This window comes from Glarea lozoyensis (assembly GCF_000409485.1).
Source record: "Glarea lozoyensis ATCC 20868 chromosome Unknown GLAREA4, whole genome shotgun sequence".
Lineage (NCBI taxonomy): Eukaryota > Fungi > Ascomycota > Leotiomycetes > Helotiales > Helotiaceae > Glarea > Glarea lozoyensis.
Genome location: NW_007360999.1, coordinates 1,655,799 through 1,674,920, shown reverse-complemented (window position 1 = coordinate 1,674,920; position 19,122 = coordinate 1,655,799). Strand labels below are relative to the sequence as shown.

General features: G+C 47.3%; 5 protein-coding genes across 5 annotated transcripts; 3 read left to right on the top strand and 2 right to left on the bottom strand.

Moving 5' to 3' along the window:
• Positions 1-1,504: 1,504 nt before the first annotated feature.
• On the bottom strand, positions 1,505-2,556 carry GLAREA_09911 (Ankyrin repeat-containing protein; the record flags this gene model as incomplete). Its single annotated transcript, XM_008086507.1, has 2 exons — positions 1,505-2,018; positions 2,102-2,556. The coding sequence occupies 2 exons, from the start codon at positions 2,554-2,556 to the stop codon at positions 1,505-1,507; spliced, it is 969 nt and encodes a 322-aa protein (XP_008084698.1).
• Positions 2,557-4,027: 1,471 nt separating this feature from the next.
• On the top strand, positions 4,028-4,300 carry GLAREA_09910 (uncharacterized protein; the record flags this gene model as incomplete). The annotated part of the gene is made up of 1 exon (XM_008086506.1): positions 4,028-4,300. One exon carries the CDS (start codon positions 4,028-4,030, stop codon positions 4,298-4,300), a length of 273 nt encoding a protein of 90 aa, XP_008084697.1.
• A 2,081-nt stretch (positions 4,301-6,381) lies between these two features.
• On the top strand, positions 6,382-8,515 carry GLAREA_09909 (Cupredoxin; the record flags this gene model as incomplete). Its single annotated transcript, XM_008086505.1, has 6 exons — positions 6,382-6,724; positions 6,775-6,826; positions 6,879-6,932; positions 6,982-7,824; positions 7,878-8,238; positions 8,315-8,515. The coding sequence occupies 6 exons, from the start codon at positions 6,382-6,384 to the stop codon at positions 8,513-8,515; spliced, it is 1,854 nt and encodes a 617-aa protein (XP_008084696.1).
• Positions 8,516-10,181: 1,666 nt separating this feature from the next.
• GLAREA_09908 (uncharacterized protein) lies at positions 10,182-12,612 on the bottom strand (the record flags this gene model as incomplete). Its single annotated transcript, XM_008086504.1, has 5 exons — positions 10,182-11,550; positions 11,618-11,695; positions 11,742-12,008; positions 12,056-12,464; positions 12,522-12,612. 5 exons carry the CDS (start codon positions 12,610-12,612, stop codon positions 10,182-10,184), a joined length of 2,214 nt encoding a protein of 737 aa, XP_008084695.1.
• Positions 12,613-14,133: 1,521 nt separating this feature from the next.
• GLAREA_09907 (ARM repeat-containing protein) lies at positions 14,134-18,703 on the top strand (the record flags this gene model as incomplete). The annotated part of the gene is made up of 3 exons (XM_008086503.1): positions 14,134-14,463; positions 14,513-17,974; positions 18,023-18,703. The coding sequence occupies 3 exons, from the start codon at positions 14,134-14,136 to the stop codon at positions 18,701-18,703; spliced, it is 4,473 nt and encodes a 1,490-aa protein (XP_008084694.1).
• Positions 18,704-19,122: the final 419 nt, after the last annotated feature.

The window sequence follows — 19,122 nt, the reverse complement described above, 5'->3', positions numbered from 1 at the left end:
CGCATTCTCGGGTAAGCAAATTTTGCAAATTCACCACAATTATCTTAATTAGCAGAGAGTACTGTATGTGAAATGAAAGGTAATCGAGATTGAAATCACACGTCTCAAAGTGTCATGACTTTCAGATTAGACTCCCGAATCACTACGAGACATCCTCTTTCCCACACCTTTCTTCTATCCACTCTCACTACAGTTTATACTCCCCTCCGCTGTTAAGCGTTAAATTTTTTTTTTNTTTTTTTTTTTTTTTTGGTCAATTTAGGAGAGTTATCATGCTAAAAAATACAGCTTGTAGTAGAGAAGAGTCGAGAGAGAGTAAACATAGTAAGAAGGTGACCTCCACAATCCACTCTTCTTATTACTTGTAGTCTGTCATAAATGACATTTTAGAAGATAAATATCATTCAACTCTTTTGTGGGTTCCGTGAGAGTCGCATGAAGCCCATTCTTTAGCAGGTCCAGGACCTGTGTCGAATGTTTGCCCCCTGGTATTACAATAAAAGCAGCAACATGCATTAGCCCGACTCTCGCGCCCCCCTGAGGCCCTCGGCAATCGCAAACCCGGCCGACCACCCGAACCCAATACACGACATTTACTATATCATCCGTTCTTGACGCTGAATTATGTTGCAAGCGAGGAATAAACATTTGAGATTCATGGCATGCAGTACCGCAATTTTGGGCGCTTATTTTGGTTATTGTGGATCTACAACCTGGTGGTTGAAGTACTGGGAAGTCGGTTCAGACGTGTAGGATCTACCAGAAAATTGACTTCTCCAAATAATCACGCTGGTAATCATTAAGATTAGAAAATGGGAGATCTAGATCATAATAATTCAGAGGTCGCGTGCACTCTTCTGAATTTAATAATGCCAGAACTTTAAGATAAGGCGTAAGCACTCTCCACAGTTTCGGCATTTCGACACTTCGCAACCGTGAATGTTCTGCAACACTTGCGTTACAAGATCTGGAGAATTTATGCAAGACAAAAAAAAAGAACAGAAATTTATAATGATAGATGATATGAGACACTTTAGACGCAGTCGCGGAGATATAATTCTGTCGTCAAGTGGTGGAAAGAGCATCAACCCCCTCTTAAGCGAGCAATAATTATTTTTGTGACATCCTCCATAGCATTGAAAGAATTAACTCTTACATCAGTGAGAAACATATGTGACGATGCGTGGTTATAATGTCCAAGTGTTTATCCAGTATCCCAACTTCGTATGACTAATAACTCGTCTCCTGTCCTATCATCATCACTCGATTGCATTTAAGCCGACGTATATACAACCTGTAGGAAAACTTATTTTGGCATGTAGTTTGTGCGGAATCTGCTAAAGTGTCTTTCATAGCACCTCAAACAATGTATTTGCTACTTAATACTTATAGGCTCTTCCCTTTGATTCTAGTCTACATTTTCTGACCTAGAATATTAGAATGTCGCCACTCTTCGAATTATTTGACGCCGACAGTTGAGCACTTCAGGTTACAAGTTCTTCAATTACTCCTCCAGTTGCTGAAAGTAAGCCCCCATTGTTTTCAACTCCTCATTTTCAGAAATCAACATAAACTCCAGAGGTGATAACTTTTCCTCGCCGTTGAGAATCCATCTCAAATTGACATCTGCGCCACTCTGGATAAGAAATTCCACAGTATCTACGTCTTGTAACTGAATTGCTAAAATTAGCGGGGTATAACGATATACCCAGCTAAATCGGAGTGCGCTGCTAAGCCCGAGTCTCTCACCGGGATGAACGAGATTGACGTCCGCACCATGCTGGATCAAAAGCCGAAGTACTGGTATTTTTTCAGGATCACCTTTGTATCTTCGAACGGCCCAAAAGATAGCTTGATCATTGAATTCTGCTCCCGAATCAAAAAGTAGTTGCATCGCTGAACTCGAGCATTTTGCAGCTCCTCTTAGCAAGGGTGGGTAGCCATGGGAGGGATTAGGGTTGGCGCCATTCCTCAGAAGCCAGCCGAATAACCTTTCTTGCCGGTCAAAAGCGGATTGACTAATCAAGGTCAGTCAGCTATGCTTTGAAGAATCGTGGGACGGCGGGTTACCCAAGTAAGTTTGTGTCCCTGAAACTCCCACCCTCCCTGTGCAATGTCGTCCAAGATCTCCTCGAAGGTACCACCAGTTGTGATAAGTGGCTCTCCGCGGGGGAGACCATAGGACGATAGGTTTTGCACGCCTTTTGAAAGCAAAAGTTTGACAGTGGCTCTGTCACCCGAACTCACAGCAGCGAAGAGAAGTCGCTCAAGCTCTGCTCTTCGTTGGCTTGGACTAAGTATTGAGGTGTCATAAGCCCAAGTTTGAAAGAGTTTTTCAATTCTCGACACATCTTTGACAAAGATAGCTTGTTCGAGCGCTTTCCATGGCAGTTCTGAGGGGCTGATGTCATATTCTGCCCAATTTAGGAGATTCTGATCTCTCGAAATCAACCTGACTTCAAGATCACGTCCAGAACTACTCCGGTACAGAAGAAGAGTCTTCCTAAAGCTTTCTTTGTCTAGAATCGCATCGACTGGGTTATGATTGCTTTCCATAATTGTGCTGGCGGTAATGATTTGAGGTAGCTGTAGAAGGATAGGTGCTTGAAATCAGTTATGTGAGTATTACAGTTTCTGATGGACCAACGAGCTACTGCCAAATTTGTAAGGCTGCCAGAATACGTTAATAATGCACAAGAATGAAGGGAAGACTCTGGAAAAGAAACGTACCTCTACCGAGCAGAAATAGAAGAGTATGAGCCTCTTTGTTCGAAAAGCATTGCGGCCTAGTCTGTTTGCATCGAACAAAGCGACAAGTTCCATTTGCACCAGCATCTCTGCGGGATTCACTGAGATCGTCAAAGAGTGATCATCAAAAAGTATCAATTGCTACCGTCCTTCTCTGTCTTTCTGGAAATTTCGTAAATACACCTAAGATTAATTGTAGACCCTATTAGCAGATGCTCGTACTGAATTAAATGTCATGGCTTCAGACGAATCAAGCTTCATATCATCGACGAAAAGTTCTGACTGGATAGGAGTTAATCTCTCGTTATCCCTATCGCTCATTGCTTCTTTGAATCGTCGTTCAGACGCTTTGGTCAAGAGTTAAACAGTAAGCATGAGGACAAACCAAGCCAACATGTGCTTGCAAAGTGATAATAGCATATTCGTGTATCGTAATGCTGGAATGAGGCAACAAAGTAGCGCCCTAGAATAATCCGGTGGGACTGGACATTGGAATGTTGCTGTGTTTGAGGGCTATTCGCCTTTCGTACGGCGAAGCGATTTCGGAGCATCTTGCTCTGGAGTTCGATAAAAAGTGCATTATCACGATCTTCAGAAGCAGGAACATGAGCCAGTCGGAGGTTTCCCCAAATGCAGGGACATTGTGGTCAGGGAATCACAGGACATCAACGACCCCACCATCACTGCCGTCGCCTGCTGCGGCGCTGTGGCTGCAAATGATGGCTCCCGCCCTCTCCGTCTTAGCAAACCCCACCCAAATCTTCTCAAACATTCTTCTCTCAACGACGTCTGCTGATGCTGTTCGACTGTGATGGCGTCTGCTATGGCAAGCCATTTACTCGCTACCATGCGGGCTCTCCGTAATGGCTTGAGTTTAATGAGGAATATGTCAACGAGCTCCTGACACTCGGCAAGCCAGAGGCGTGGTGCATTCGGCATGCTCCCCCTTTTCTGAGCTTTCCAAGTTATCTGACCCTACCTCCGGTATGTACCTTTGCTGCAATTGCAATATCGAATATCCCGACCGCAGTACCGTTCGAGAAGTGAGTTTGGCTGACCCAAAAAGAGTGCTCTAGTTCCAATAATACGACGTCGAAGGAAGCCCAAATGCACGTTAATGCGGTATCACAACCCAACCTGCCAGAAACATCAGAAACAATCTTGAGAGATTGCCTTGCGAACCGAGTCACCATGCCGCATACTGCTGATTCGTAAATACGGCTGGTGGACTGTCGCCCGGGGTTTCTGTTGGTACCGCGATACACAGACAGATAGCGACATGTCACCCAGTAGCTTAGCAGCGCAGTCACCTGGCGTCAGAGCAATGAACACCATCGGAATCATGAAGGATCCATACGGCTTGTCAAGCCGAATTCAGCGTGGCGAATCCCACGCTGGTAGACAGATGGCACTCGCTGGAGCCGTCCGCTGTCATCGTAAGCGAGGATACGCATCAGGTAAGATGGAAGTTCTTGAGGTGTCAGCTTATTCCTTTACGTCGCCTAAGCAAGCGGGAAATAATGCATTTGAGCTGTGCGTTCGACTTAGATAACGTCCATCTAAAGGCTTAAACTTGTGCCATGTTTGGCGTCGCTGGAGTAAGAAAAACGCAACAATCTATAGAAGCTGTTGCTGACCAGCTGAAGAAGTGTAAACCTCACGAGAATCCTAATACGATGTTTCGATCGCACGGTAAGGTTAAGGGCTGACGCGCCATCTTCCTGCAGCCCTTCCTTAACGAACTGTGGCACCCAAAATAGTCAGACAACCGTATTATGCGCATGCCATGTGGCAACCCTCTCACCGGGTTTCTGTCAGCGCCATGCTAAAGGGGTAGCCAATCCGAGCTCCAGTAATTGACATCAATGGCAGCAGTAGTACCTTGCATGGCAGAAAGCGATTATTGCGTAGGTGACACTCCGTCTTTAGAGCTCACAAACGTCCCGCTACCTTGTCCCAACGTCGTGCCTTCTGACGGCACGATGGAAACATTCGGCGTAATACATGTTGCTCGGTCTTCAGCCCCAGCCTCGGAATCAGGAACTCACGATCAGGAACTCGATAGTTTGTACCTCTACGTGAGATCCAGCGCTTCGAAGTTCCGAATCCAGACCTAGCCGACACTCCCGCTTCAGACCGCTAGACTGTCACATTTCCTAATCTCAAACTCTGCTCTTTTTGAAAACTCCAACCGCTTTTGCGTTTGCGCACCCCACGTTTTTGGCAATGTTGCATCTCGTGTAGCCTTGAAAGGGCCAAAGACCGGCGGGGAATTGCCATGATGATCTGCATCATAAACGGGAGCCTAGTGGGACCCTACCTCCAACACGTTTTTTCCAAGAGATTGAATGAGGATCCGATTCCAGAAATTCGGTGCGAGAGTCATGAAAGATAGCAAGAGGCGCAGCGTTGTATTTTACTTCTCGTACTCTACCATTCGTCTGCTGCATTCAGATACTATTTGCAGTCTGACTACATATCCCTTTGCAATGGTTCAATACTGAGGGCGCGACATTTCGTATCAAGCCCACCACGATCGTATTTTATTCTCCAAATTATGTATTAGCGCTTCGGGCTTTGATTTTTACGAGCTTGCTGCCAACAATGTCCAATCCCCGAGCACCAAGCTCATGATATCTCGTAAAATTGCGGGGAACCCAAGTGGGCTGATCTCAGGTCAGATCTTATTTTTGCTAATCTGAGACCTAAGGGAGCGGTCCCGAAATCTACCCGTCTCTTGTGGCGTTTTTAAAAGCACCAAGCATCCTTGGCTACAAAAATGCCTATGAATTTCGGCAAGTTCTTCGTCGCGAGAATACAAGCCTTTGCAGTCAAAGTCTCCGTCTTGACTACAATACTAAGTCACACTCAATGAGTGCCGCTATAATGTTCTTGGCCACTTAGGTAAATTGAGGAAGGAACGATGTACCAGGGTACCTGTTGTTGCTCACTATATTGCATTGTATCTCAGTCTGTCGGTACCGAGCAGCATACGGGACTATCGGATGAACTCATGGCAGTGTGGCCTAAAATCCATGCTGTCGGATTGTTACTAGGTCTTACTGCATTGTGATACCGTGAACACGTTCTGGAAGCTCGGGCTACAAATTTAATTGACCCTGAAGTACTCGCATAGTTCTGGTCCCAAGCATTTTCTAGCTGAATGTAACTGGAATAGTGGCAAGCTATCAGCATCTAATCCCTGAACCAGGCTCCTTCTCATCTTGTGTGCAGTAACTCTTATGGCGCTTACTCAGGCCTTGCTTCGTTAGCATTTCTCATTGGCTAATGGATCGTGTTGAGCAACGGCCCACGCTCTATTCGAAAAGAGCGGAACCCGAAGCGATGTGAGCCTTATAGAAGTTCGAGAAGTGGCTCACTTTTCATCTTTTGTGCACGATATGTCGATTTCCCTTTTAGGTAGTCGAACTCGAGACGTCTGCTCGTAAAATCTTGAAGTGATGTTCGCTTCCGAATAGTCTCAAATCCTCCCGTGTCATCCAAACTCGTTCCCAACTCATATCACGCTCTGAGCTCTTCTGAGCGCGTATATAACTTGCGGTCGCTTCTACAATTCTCAGCATAATTCAGTTCATTCCTTCTTTCTACTCAAGTCCTCGGTTCATATTCAACATGCTCGGGTCTCGCATTTTACTTGCCTCGCTTGCATTCGTGCTTGCTCGAGGATCAGCCATACCAGAAGCCAAGTTGCTACAGGTCGACAGGAGACAAGATCCCCCAACAGTAGGCCGAGGAGTTGTGCAGAATTGTAATACAGCAACAAATCGACAATGTTGGATGAATGGTGCACTTCCACCTTTTAACGCCAATACAGACTCGGAAACGCAATGGCCTGTCACTGGGGTTGAAAAGTTCTACGACCTGCACATTTCCAAAAAGACTCTATCGCCTGATGGTAACGCCAAAGAAATGCTTGTCATCAATGGACAGTATCCTGGCACTTTGATTCAAGCTCGTAAGTACAGTTCTTGTGTATGTTCTGAAAGCTTAGCTAATTATCATCAGAATGGGGTGACCGGTTGACAATCACAGTCTACAATGACATGACTGATAATGGGTATGTTGATGTTGTAGAATGTAATAGACCTCTGATCTAATCACTTTAACAGTACGAGTATGCATTGGCACGGAATCATTCAAGCCAACAGCACTACGCAAGATGGGTAGGTCTACTTTACTAAATTATGATACATTTGCTTACGTACTCCGCAGTGTTAATGGCATTACCGAGTGTCCAATTGCCCCAGGAAAAAGCCGGAGATACAGTTTCATTGCCACTCAGCATGGTACCACCTGGTATCACTCACATTACTCTGGTCAATACGGTGATGGAATCGTCGGAACCATGATAATTTATGGCCCAGCAACAGCGAACTACGACGAAGATCTCGGAACCTTCCCCATCACTGACTGGTATAAGAGGAATGTATATCAGCTTGGCATTGCGTCGGAAGCTGGTGCGCCTCCAACCGCGGACACTTCTCTGATCAACGGGACAATGAAAGTCGGAACTGTCGGGAGTTACAGCAAAACGAATATGGTCAAGGGTAAAAAGTATCGTCTAAGATTGATCAACACCTCCGTGGACAACATGTACCAAGTCTCTCTGGATGGTCATGATTTTGAAGTTGTCGCTGCAGACTTCGTCCCAATCAAACCGTACAACACGACCTGGCTCTTCATAGGTATCGGCCAACGGTACGACGTTATCATCAGAGCCAACCAGCCAACAACAAAATACTGGTTTCGTGCCCAAGTTCCATCCGGCCTTTGCGGATCCAACACCCTATCTGCCGCGGGAAATATCAAAGCCATCTTCAGTTACATCGCCAACAACAACACCAATCCCGCAACGGAACCCACAACTTTACCGCGCGTCGCTGCACCAACTACTTGTGCCGACGAGACTGGACTTGTCCCTCAACTCTCCAAACCAGTTCCGGGCAACCAATTCGTCTTCCACAACAACAACGGGGAGAACAAATTAACACTAGCTCTCAGCAGCAGACCTAGCGGAAACCGACCGGGAACCGTAAACAGCTGGCGAATCAATGGGTAAGGGCCCCCCATTCCCTTCCTCTTTTCCATTGTGCTAACCACCATTGCAGGTCCGAATTAGACGTCGAATGGAGCCACCCAACCGTGAAATACGTCTTCGACAACCAAATCTCGCTCCTCGCCGCCACGCCCAACAACACCATCGGCAAAAACGTCATCAACCTGGGCGAGGGCAACAAATGGCACTTCTTCGCCATTCAGAACCTCTTTGGTCTGCCTCACCCGATCCATCTCCACGGCCACGACTTCTACATCCTCGGCCAGTTCGGGTCGCAGTTCACCGAGGCAATGGTGCCGCAGCTCAATTTCGTGAATCCGATGCGCAGGGACGTGGCGATGTTGCCGGCGAGCGGGAGTTTGATACTCGCGTTTGATAGTAATAATCCGGGGGTTTGGTTGATGCATTGTCATGTATGTCCCCTCTCACCTCTTTCCTCTCCCCTCTCATTTTCTGCAATTTCGATTTGAACTAGGCTAATGGATGTAGATTGCCTGGCACGTAGCCCAAGGTCTCGGATTACAGTTCATCGAGCGCCCGAGCTTGATCTCGCGGCCGGCATTGCAGGCCGTCGATAACGAGTGTAAGGTCTGGGATGCGTGGTATAATACCACGCCGTTTAAGAAGTTTGATTCCGGGCTCAGGAAGGAAAAGAGGGATGCGCTTATGGGGATGGTGCTTGAGGGGTGAGCAAAAGATGAGCATTTTACCTCCGCGAGGTTATACTTTTTATTTTCTTGTGTATTTTCTCTTCGAACTTTTACTTTAGGGCTGGCGTGTGTTCTTTTAGGGATATATGCATAGTGTCTATCTTCTTTTCTTTATGGTGTTGGGAAAGAAGGTGGTATGGTGGGATCGTTGGGGAAAAGGGGGGATGGCGTAGATGTCTGTCGAGAGATATTCTTTCATTTATATACGGGATTTTAATTTCACTTTGTCAATACGATATATCTTCACACACATCTTGAATGACTTCTCTGCTTTATGTCTCCGCGAAACATCCTTCCCGGCGCTCGGAAACTGATGAGGCTAAGTAGGATTTGTCGGGTTGTACAGTCTGTTTGTGTGACAGCCGTAAGAATAATCAGTGATTTCCCAAGTTGGATTTCAATCAGTCATAACGTGCACAAATGTTTTGAGAAGTCATGATCTTCTCATGACTATCCTCCTCACCTCGACCATCCCCCTCATTTCCAATTCACGAACATTCAATCTCCCAACACAAATGCATAAGAATCCTTTTCCCTGAACAAAGCGCAACCCGTACGTGATAATCCCAACTCAATCCTTCGGTAATAGGCGTCTTCGCTTAGCGAGCGATTCGCACTGCACTGCGCCGGCATTTGAAGCGCAAGTTTGCGGGGTGATGGGGAAGGCGAGAGGATGATGTGTTTGTCTTTTGTTAGATTATGATGGGAGGGGGGTTAGGTGATTTGGCGAGATTCGGTCGCAGGGCAGTCTGATGCATGGGGTTTCCTTTGGGAGGGGTTAGGAAGATAGGATAGAAGTATTACGAGGGTATAACAAGTTTCGAAGAACCTTTTGTGAGGTTTTCCTTCGTCAAGCTTTCCTCGGAACGTTTGTAGGGTGGTTTATAATAATGATCCTCCCTAAGCACAGTCCGCTGAATCAAAGTGGCCCTGTAAATAGCCAACCGAACAATAACTTACTACCTCTTCGACTTATACTTTTGCATCTACAATTAACACGGGTATCTATCTCGTACCTCACAGATGCCTTGCCTAGACTTTTGGAGTGAGGTGGTTTATTGTTGCTAAGTAAGGATGTGAGGGTGCGGGTGAATTATGTTTTTGAAAAGATGCTGGGTAATGGGAAAGGTGAGATATTCACGAGAGAGGAAGATGGATGTAAGAAATGATGTGGAGATTATGGGATGTTGAGTGTGAGAAGTTCGGGAGGAAGGTTAAATGCTGCAGCGTTAGTATGTTCGGGATCAGAAGGCGAATTGTTCGGTGTGGAACGGAAACTATGAAGATTGCTATATCAGAGAGAGGGAATTCGCATGTTTCCACGTAGGTAGTACTGCATGAGCCAATCTGGAAACGTGTCAAGTTCTTCAGGAATATGTAGGTTTTGGAAACGACTTTTCAATTCTTCAATAACCGCCATATCAACTTTTACCTCGTGCCTAAAGCACCCATATCTATCCTAATAGTACAAACATGAAACCATGCATCCCCTTCAAAAAAAACTGCAAAGTTCCTCCACCCTTATATGCATCTGTCCGTCGTAGCGCATCCGGGAATCTACAAGGACGTTTTGGACAGCATTTCGAAGCTTCGAGGAGTGTATCCTGGAATTGTATTGCAAACCTAAGTTTAATCTGGGAATCGAGTTAGAGGTCTCGGATGAGAATTGCAAGACCGAAGAATCCGATTAAGAAGGAGAGTCTGACGCCGTTGACCAGTCCGGAGGATGTGGTGATGGGATTTGGGGTCGAGCTTGAGACGTGTGGGACGGCCCAGGAGGGGTAAGTGGAGTTTTGAGGGGCGTAAGGAGAACCGGAAATGGTGGGAGAACCCGAGGTTTGGGAGACTCCGGCAGTCGCGATGGCTGTTGGGAATGGAGCTTTTGCAGAAGAGTGGGTTGATTCTGGTGGACAAGCTGAGCCGGTCATGGTTGTCATCAATGTACTGCCTTCGACCACAGAAACGGGAAGAGTGTGAACTCCGCAGAGTGAGGCGCCGATAAATCCGTATGGTGGGTTGGCTGGGGCAGTGACTGCAGACTTGGCGGATACTGTTGTGCTTGGTGATGCAGAGTTCTTGTCCATCGAAGCAGCGTATCCTGTTGGAGTATCGTAATCATCTGCGGTATTTGCCGAGGTGGAAGCTCCAGAGTTGCCTGATACATTAGTGGAGGAAGCTGCTGGGGCAGAGATTGATGCGGAAGATGGGGAAGAGCTTGCAAGCGCTGGTGTGGTGTAGATCAGACTGGAGGCTTGAGTAACAACAGCTGGTGTGGTAGTGACTACTACGGTAACCGTGACCGGACTTGGGCAATCGCACATGTTCTTAACGCCTGAATATGCTGGAAGAGAAGGGGCTGGAGCAGAAGATATCGCAACAGAAGGAGATGGAGCAGACCCAGTTTCGCCATATCCAGGATTAAGTCCAAGAGTTTTGGTAACCGTGCTCGATTTGTAGAGGGTATCAGTCAAAGTCTCTTTTGTGGTAGTAGTCTGAGCCGAGCTTGGGGCGCCTGGAGACGACTGTACGGCTTGACTTGTGGTAACGCCAGAGTTCTGATCAACAGAGGTTGTGCCTGGAGCGACGGACGAAGAAGTTTGTGGGATATTGACAGCTGTTTCTGTGGCTGGAGCCGAGGAGGAGGCAGGTGTGATAGTTCTCGTCCTAGTAACAGTTGTGCTAAAGTAAGTATTGGTTTCGAAAGAGAGAGACCCAAGAGCTGAGGAAGGTAGGTCGGAATGCGTGTTGTACACAGCTGGAACGCTCGTAGAAGAAACAACTGGAGCAGTTGAAGCAGTTAAAGCGGAAGGCGTTGACGTTGGCGTTGAAACGACTGCAGGAACCCCTTCTGAAGAAGAAGACTGAACAGGAGTTGAAGCAGGACCACAGGACGCACCGACGCAGCTCGTCGCAGCGGCAGATGTGGAAGAAGCTGTTGAAGCATACTCTAGCGTAGCTGTAGTCGATTCCGAATTGCTGACAGAAACAGGAACAACGATTGAGGTGGACGACGAGCTAGGCTCAGGTCAGCATAAGTTCATAGGATTAAGATAATCTCGATGGAAATCAATATCCAACATACCTCGACGTGGGCTTGGCTGAAGTCACAACAGAACGTGTCAAAGGAGCGGATTGTGGCGGCAATGGAATGAGAGTTGCACTAGGATACTGTTAGCAGCCGAAAGATTGCGGAGATATGTTCTTACGTGGAAAATATGATGACATCCTCGGTATCAGACGTGCCAGACGTGCTCGATGCCGTAGCGCTACTCAAGACATTTGCTTTACTGGTGACAGATGATACAGCTGGAGCAGTGTTGGATGAGGCGTTGGAGGAGCTAGAAACCGTCCCAGTTGCGGAGGACTGAACAAGACTGGTCGAAGGCAACACAGCAGTTGCACTCGGTGAAGAAATCGAGGCAGAGGAAGCCGAGGAGACAATGGCAGGAGAAGTGGCAGAAACACCGCTATTCCTGATGCGCTGTTAGTAGTGCCATGATGTGCGAGTGAGATTACTTACGACGAGACTGATACAAAAGAAACCGTTGAGGAAGTTGTGGTATCAGAGTGATGAACGCTTCCAGCCGAGATGCTGCTAGATACCGAAGATGTAACCAGAGAAGACGTCGCAGTTTGGGACTGGTGAACGCTAGTCGACGTGCTAGGAGATGCGGATGGGGCCACAGAAGACGATGAGACTGCAGGAGGCGACGATAGGATTGTAGAAGGTTTCGCCGTATCGGAATGGTGAATGTATCCAGCCAAGCTACTAGTAGGTGCGGATGATACGGATACAGCTCCATTGGAAGATACTGCCGCCATAGGTGGAGAAATGGAAACAGTTGGCTTGACAAGCTCGTCTGTGCAAGTGCTCGAAGATGGAGCTGGGGAGGTCGCAGAGACACCACGAGCGTTCAGTTGAGCGTTATCTGATCCATTGTTAGTTTGAGAGGGTATATGAATATTCTGCTAGAAAGGGGACGTACCACGAGCTTCAAGGTCACCTGCTGTGTCGAGCGGCGATGCGGTGACAGACATCATCATGGCCAAAGTGACCGCGACGGACGCAGCTTTCATTTTGAAAAACATTGCAAGCTACTGTGATGATTTGCGTTACAGATTGGCTGTTTTGCGAAAATATTGTAGTAAGATCGAGACCTGAAGTTCGAGATATGGCGAAATGCGTGGGAACGTGGATTTGCAGATGATATTCTTGTTATCGAGAGCGGGTATTCGATGGATGAGAATTGCGATATCCTCAAAGACGTAAAGAGCGTGGTTGAAGTTGGGTTGATGGAAAAGAAAAGAGACAATAGTAAGAAGAGCGGAGTTGTGTGTGGTGGAATTTGTTTACTATTGATGTACTCAACTTTAGCGACAACGAAAGGTGAGCCCCAACTTTTCACCGTTGCGCATGCCCCACTTTTTCAATCGGACTCACGCAGCAGATAAACATCATGGGCCCCGGGGCTTATCGGTCCTATGCATATTCGCATGTATTTGCTACGTTGACCCTGCATGGAATGAAAATACCAACCGGCTAGCCATACCGTTTGCTGTAGAGATGGGTGAATGCAAACGATACGACTTGATGTTAAAGAGAAAGTCGATGTAGACATCAATATAGGGATGGTGGTCTGGGGGTCTGGGGACGTGAGACGTAACTGGATCCTACGAGAAACAATGGGAAGATTATCCCCTTATCTTCTGGACAGTCGACATCGCCAGCTTAAACTCTGCTAATTTGGAAGTTTCAACTACCGCTAACTCACAGCAACGAGCAGATATTTCAATTCAAATCTTGAGTAAATGAAACGATTCGGAGGTGAATAGCTTCCATTCACAGACTACTGATAGCATCTGTGATTCGCTGTTTTGATAGAGTTGGACTTTCACCGAAAATTCAGTCTCAATGACGGACCTCATAGTTGATATTAATGCTCTGCCATTGGGTATCCACGTGCTCTCGTAGGTATACATCAACAGACTTAAAACTTTTGATGTAGGCACCACGCAACCAGTATTTGTTTCTGCTTCTTAGTCAGAGGGTGTCATCATAGCTGAAACATAGAAGCATGTCATATGGCATATTCTCACTTATCTGTGACTGCATGGTATACATAGGTAGTCTTCTAAGTGCTACATGACAGTGAGGAGTTTGTACAACTTGAACAAATATCAAACAAAGCACATATCCCTCAGGTGCCACGTTGGTGACGGGGGGCACAAATCACTCGAGAAGAAAATCTCCAGAGCTAGGTATCAACGCGGGTACCTTCCAAACAATCAATAGAGTTGTAATACCGACTGTTATTGACAAATGCAATAGAACTGTGGGACAAAGTGAAGTGAGGTTGTCCTGAAGCGAGATCGTGGGGATGCGGATCCATCCGACGCTTGATTGGCCAGCTTCGACGCGTTACACGCGACGTTGCTATACGAATACAACAACCAAAGCCGCATCATCAACGCACATGTGCAGCACCCACGACGCCAAAATAACGTGTCCCCGACTACTTCGCGGACCGAGGATCACCAGTTCTCACACAGCAAACTCACTGCGCACCCAAAACTGTCCTCTGGAGCTGTTCCCCTCAAATGGCGCGGCGGTCCCGCGGAGCAGAAGTCGAGGTGGAGGAATCGCAAGGAGTGTCATTACAATTCGATGAGCCTTTGACATGGCGGGCCACGAAGCCGATCGCGACTGGGGAGTTGTTAAGGCGATTGACGGTGCTCCAAGATGAGTTGGTGGATATGGATCAGGATGAGGTGGACAAGACGTCGTTCGTGGATGTTGCGAAAGCTTTGGCGGGGCAGCATTTGCTATCACATAAGGATAAAGGTGTTCGCGCGCATGTAGCGTGTTGTCTGGTAGAGCTTTTAAGGCTTTGTGCGCCGGATGCGCCGTTTACGGGATCTCAATTGAAGGTATGGCAATCTACTAACGGTGTTGGAAAGTCTTCTAACCAACGGCTAGGATATCTTCACGCTCTTCATAACTTCAATTTTACCAGCGCTTTCTGACCCCTCGAATGCCTACAATACCCAGCATAGGCACGTTCTCGTGTCATTAACGGAAGTCAAAAGTATTGTGCTGTTGACTGATCTGCCGAATGCAGACGCGCTGATCCTACACCTCTTTTCATCCTTCTTCGATATAATCTCTGGATCATCCAAATCATCTACGGGAGAAGCCGTCTCAAAGGATATAGAGTTTCACATGAGCCAGATGTTGGTAATCATAGTTGACGAGGCGGGTGCTCTGCCATCGCAGGCTATAGATATTATTGTTGCTCAATTCTTACGAGCATCTGCGCCTGGGGGCAAGGAGGAAAAGGCAAAGAAGACAGACGACAATCAGTCGACTTTACTACTCAAGGAACTTCCGCCAGCGTACAACATGGCAAAGATAATTTGCAATCAGTGTCCCGACAAAATGTCCCGACATATCGCCCAATACTTTAACGATGTCATCCATGAAGTTACCGGGGCTACCAAGTCAAATGGCCATCGTAAGGCTAATGATGCAGACTCTGAAGACGAGGAAGCGCATGTTGGGCCTACGGAAATGGATATGAAAGAGTTGAAAAAAGCTCATTCTCTGCTTCAGGAGCTGTGGCGCGCATCGCCAGATGCCCTCCAAAATGTGATACCATTACTTGAGGTCCAACTTTCGGCGGAGGACCAACACCTCCGTCTATTAGCCACCAATACCATTGGAGATATAATAAGTGGCATTGGCGCAGCAGGACCTCCTCCTCCACCCGCGATGGATCCTGCTGCATATCCACCAATCAATCTCGAAGACGTGCCTTTTCTTCCGTATTCTGATAGCATTCTTACGACACCAGCATCACCACAATCATTTTCTCAGACTCACTCAACAGTATATCACAGTTTCATGGGCCGAAAAAATGACAAGACTAGCGTTATTCGCGCTGGCTGGACGAGAGCTGTTGGTCGAATACTCGTGACATCTGCCGGTGGCATAGGACTTAGCAGAGAGGAGGAATCTTCGATGGTCAGAGCCTTGGGAGAAAAACTCAATGATGCGGATGACAAGGTGCGCCTTGCGGCGGTCAAAGCTGTAGGAGGCTTCAGCTTCCGCGACATCATATCAAAACTTGCGCCCAACGGCAGCGTGACTAAATCTGGCTCAGTTTTATGCAGCTTGGCTGATCGAGCTCGAGATCGCAAGCATCCTGTGAGAATTGAAGCGATGACAGCTCTGGGACGAATATGGGGCGTTGCCGCGGGTGAGATTGCATCAGGAAACGAATCTGTCATTACTGCGCTTGGGGCGATCCCATCGAAGATCATCGATGTTTATTACGCGAACGACCTCGAGCTTAATGTCTTGCTCGACCACGTCATGTTTGAACAGCTCCTGCCTCTTAAATACCCACCAGGAAAATCAAAGGGTAAGGCAACCAACGGAGACTCCCACGTTGCAACAAATGGGACCGCAGGCTTCAATGCTGATAAGATTCGGCTTGAAAGAATACTTCTCCTTGTCAAATCACTTGACCCGAAGTCGAAAAAGGCATTTTTCGTTATGCAAGCCCGACAGCCAATGTTTGCCAAAGTCCTCAAAGCCTTCTTGACACGTTGCGAGGAGTATAATGGAGGCGTCATGGAAGGCAATGCCAAAGAAATCAAGGCAAAGCTTGATACTGTTGTGAAATGGCTAGCTGATCTTCTTCCAGACCCACTGAGGACCAGTAATGATCTCCTGAGATACGCCAAATTGCATGACCGAAGAAGCTACCAACTCTTGCGCTTTGCGGTAGCTCCGGAGAATGACTTCAAGATGGTTCACAATTCTATCAAGGAATTTTCGAAACGTATCGAAACTGCACCCGGGGCCCCTGCTGGTCTACTTCAGGTCTTGATGCCCATCATTTATCGATCTTCATCACTCATCTATAACAAAAGTCATCTTCCCTACATCATGCAATATGCGAAAAGCGATGAGGATGGTCTTGGTGCGGTTGCACATGAGATCATGCATGAGATATCAGACAAGCATCCAAAGATATTCGAAGACAATGTTGCAGATCTCTGTAAATCACTAGCTGAGCAAGCGCCTACTGCTTCGAAGCAGAACGACGCTGGAAGTGTGGAGGTATTGAAGGCTGTAGCATTGTTCGCGAAGAATCCAAATAGCTCGAAAAATATCCCTCGAGACCGCAAATTTATCTCAACATTAATGAGCTTCGCACAGTACGGCATGCCACCAAAGGCGGCGAAATATGCTGTGAGTATCTTGATGGCTACATCGAACAAAAAGGAAATGCATGCCAAAGACTTGATGGAGAAGTCAACGAAGGATTGGGAATACGGACAAGATCACTTTCTATCCAAACTCGCAACCATTAGTCAATTGACTTTTCTGGAACCATCAGTCGCTGAGGACTTTGGCGATGAGATAATTGACATAACGACGCAACAGCTACTGATGCAAGTTCGGACTCCGTCTGAATCTGATGATCCCAAGTGGAAAAGCGATTCCGACTTGGATGAAGAGGGTCAGGCCAAGTTGTGGGCGATACGCATTCTGGTGAACCGCCTTCGAGCTGTCACCGACAAGGAAAATGCAAAAGAGTATAGTGGTCCAGTGTATGCGTTGCTCAACAAGCTGATCGAAAAAGACGGGGAGATCTCCAAAGACAAACCAACCCCGAGACATCACGCCGCTCGATTGCGTTGTTTGGCCGCTCAGTCTATTCTCAAGCTCTGCACGAACAAAATGTTTGAGGCGTATACAGCACCAAAGGATTTTAACCGGCTTGCATGTGTTGTTCAGGATCCGATAGAGAATGTTCGACGAGGAATGGTGGAAAAGCTTCAGAAATATCTAGTGAAGAACAAGCTACCCGTCCGATTCTACACGATCATGTTTCTCACCGCTTTTGAACCAAATACGGCTTTCCTCGCATCGATAGTGACCTGGATCCGTTCTCGTGCAAAGCTTTTGCAACATCAACCAGCAAGGCCTATGGAATCTGTGTTACCGCGACTCATATCTGTTCTAGCACATCACCCAGATTTTGGTCTTGAGCCAGCAGAGTTGGTAGATCAAGCCAGATATATTGTGTTTTACCTTTCGTGTGTCGTATCAGAGGAGAATCTACCACTGGTATACAAGTATGCTGAGCGTGTGAAGCAAGCACGAGATGCTTTGAGCACCTCTGATGAGGATAAGGACAACATTTACATCATGAGTGATCTGGCCACCTATCTAATCAAGTCATGGCAGGAAAAGAAAGGTTGGGTCATGCAGACCTGGGCTGGAAAGGTTGGCTTGCCGGTTGGTTTGTACGCTGGACTACCAAGTCATGAAGTGGCACAAGAGATTGCCAAAAAGCCATACTTGCCGGACCCTGAAACTATAGAGAGTAGTCTTGACAAGCTCGTAAGGGATGCTGAAAAGACAAAGGTATGTCTTGGCCTGGTCTTTGACTCGCATTCACTAATATTTAACTAGAAGCGCAAATCGGATGACAGAGACGGCAATTCCAACCCAACAAAAAAGCAGAGATCTGAAGCCAAACCAAGAAACTCCATCTCTAAAAAGGACAAACCAGTTAAAATCAGGAAAACGCCCTCGAAGCCAAAACGTCAGAAGCCGGAACTTAGTACGCCAGACAATGTGGAGCGTAGGAAGAGTGGCCGTGGTGCGAGTGCTAAGAAGGTGTATGCTGATATTGATGATGAGGATGCGGATGAGGAAATGCTCAACGGGGTCGCGAAGTGGGATTACTTGAATTCCGATGATGAGCGCATGGAAGAAGAGGAGGATGGGTCCGGTGACGAGGAAGATCAGGACGAAGACGTTGAGGTTCCTGACGCGGAACCAGAGCCAGAAGCCGAAGAAGCAGAACCTGAACCCGAGCCTGAGCCTGAGGAAGAGGAAGCAGATGAACCTCCCTCCGATATCGAGCCCGAACCCGAACCGGAAGCAGAAACACCTGAACCGTCACCTCCGAAATCCAATGGTCGCAAATTACCGAATCGTGGGTCGGCGAAAAAAGGAGCGGCTCCCACGCCGAAAGCCGCTACTACGCCTGCGAAGAAGAAGGTGGGTAATGTGACGCCGGTGAAGTCGAAGGCCAAGGCGCCGATTGTGGAGAGGAAGGGGACGAGGAGTAGTGGGAGGAATAAATGAGGGTGACTGGGGGAAGGGATGGAAGAGGAAAGGGGGTGAGAGGATGGGGAGAATGCGCGGGGAAGAGAATGGCATGAGGATATCAATGGGGGGATTGTATAATGTATATTTTGTTTGGTTTCGGGTTGGTTTATACCATTTTACGTTATACCTTGCTATGATATGTATGCTGTTATATATATACGTTGATTTTTCTACTGGCTTGAGAGGGGTTATGCTGTGATTTAGGATGTTAATGTGGGGTTTGGGGTAGATTCGAGAGATGGGGTAATGAGATCGGAGGTTGTTCGGGCGTGTCTGTCGAAGGCTTCATAGGTAGGTCGATGGGTGAGAGTATGCAAGTGAGAGTAGGTAGGTGAGAGTATCGGATGTGTAGTAAGCACCTGCATACTGCATAGGCACTTGGCAGGCCCCTTTTG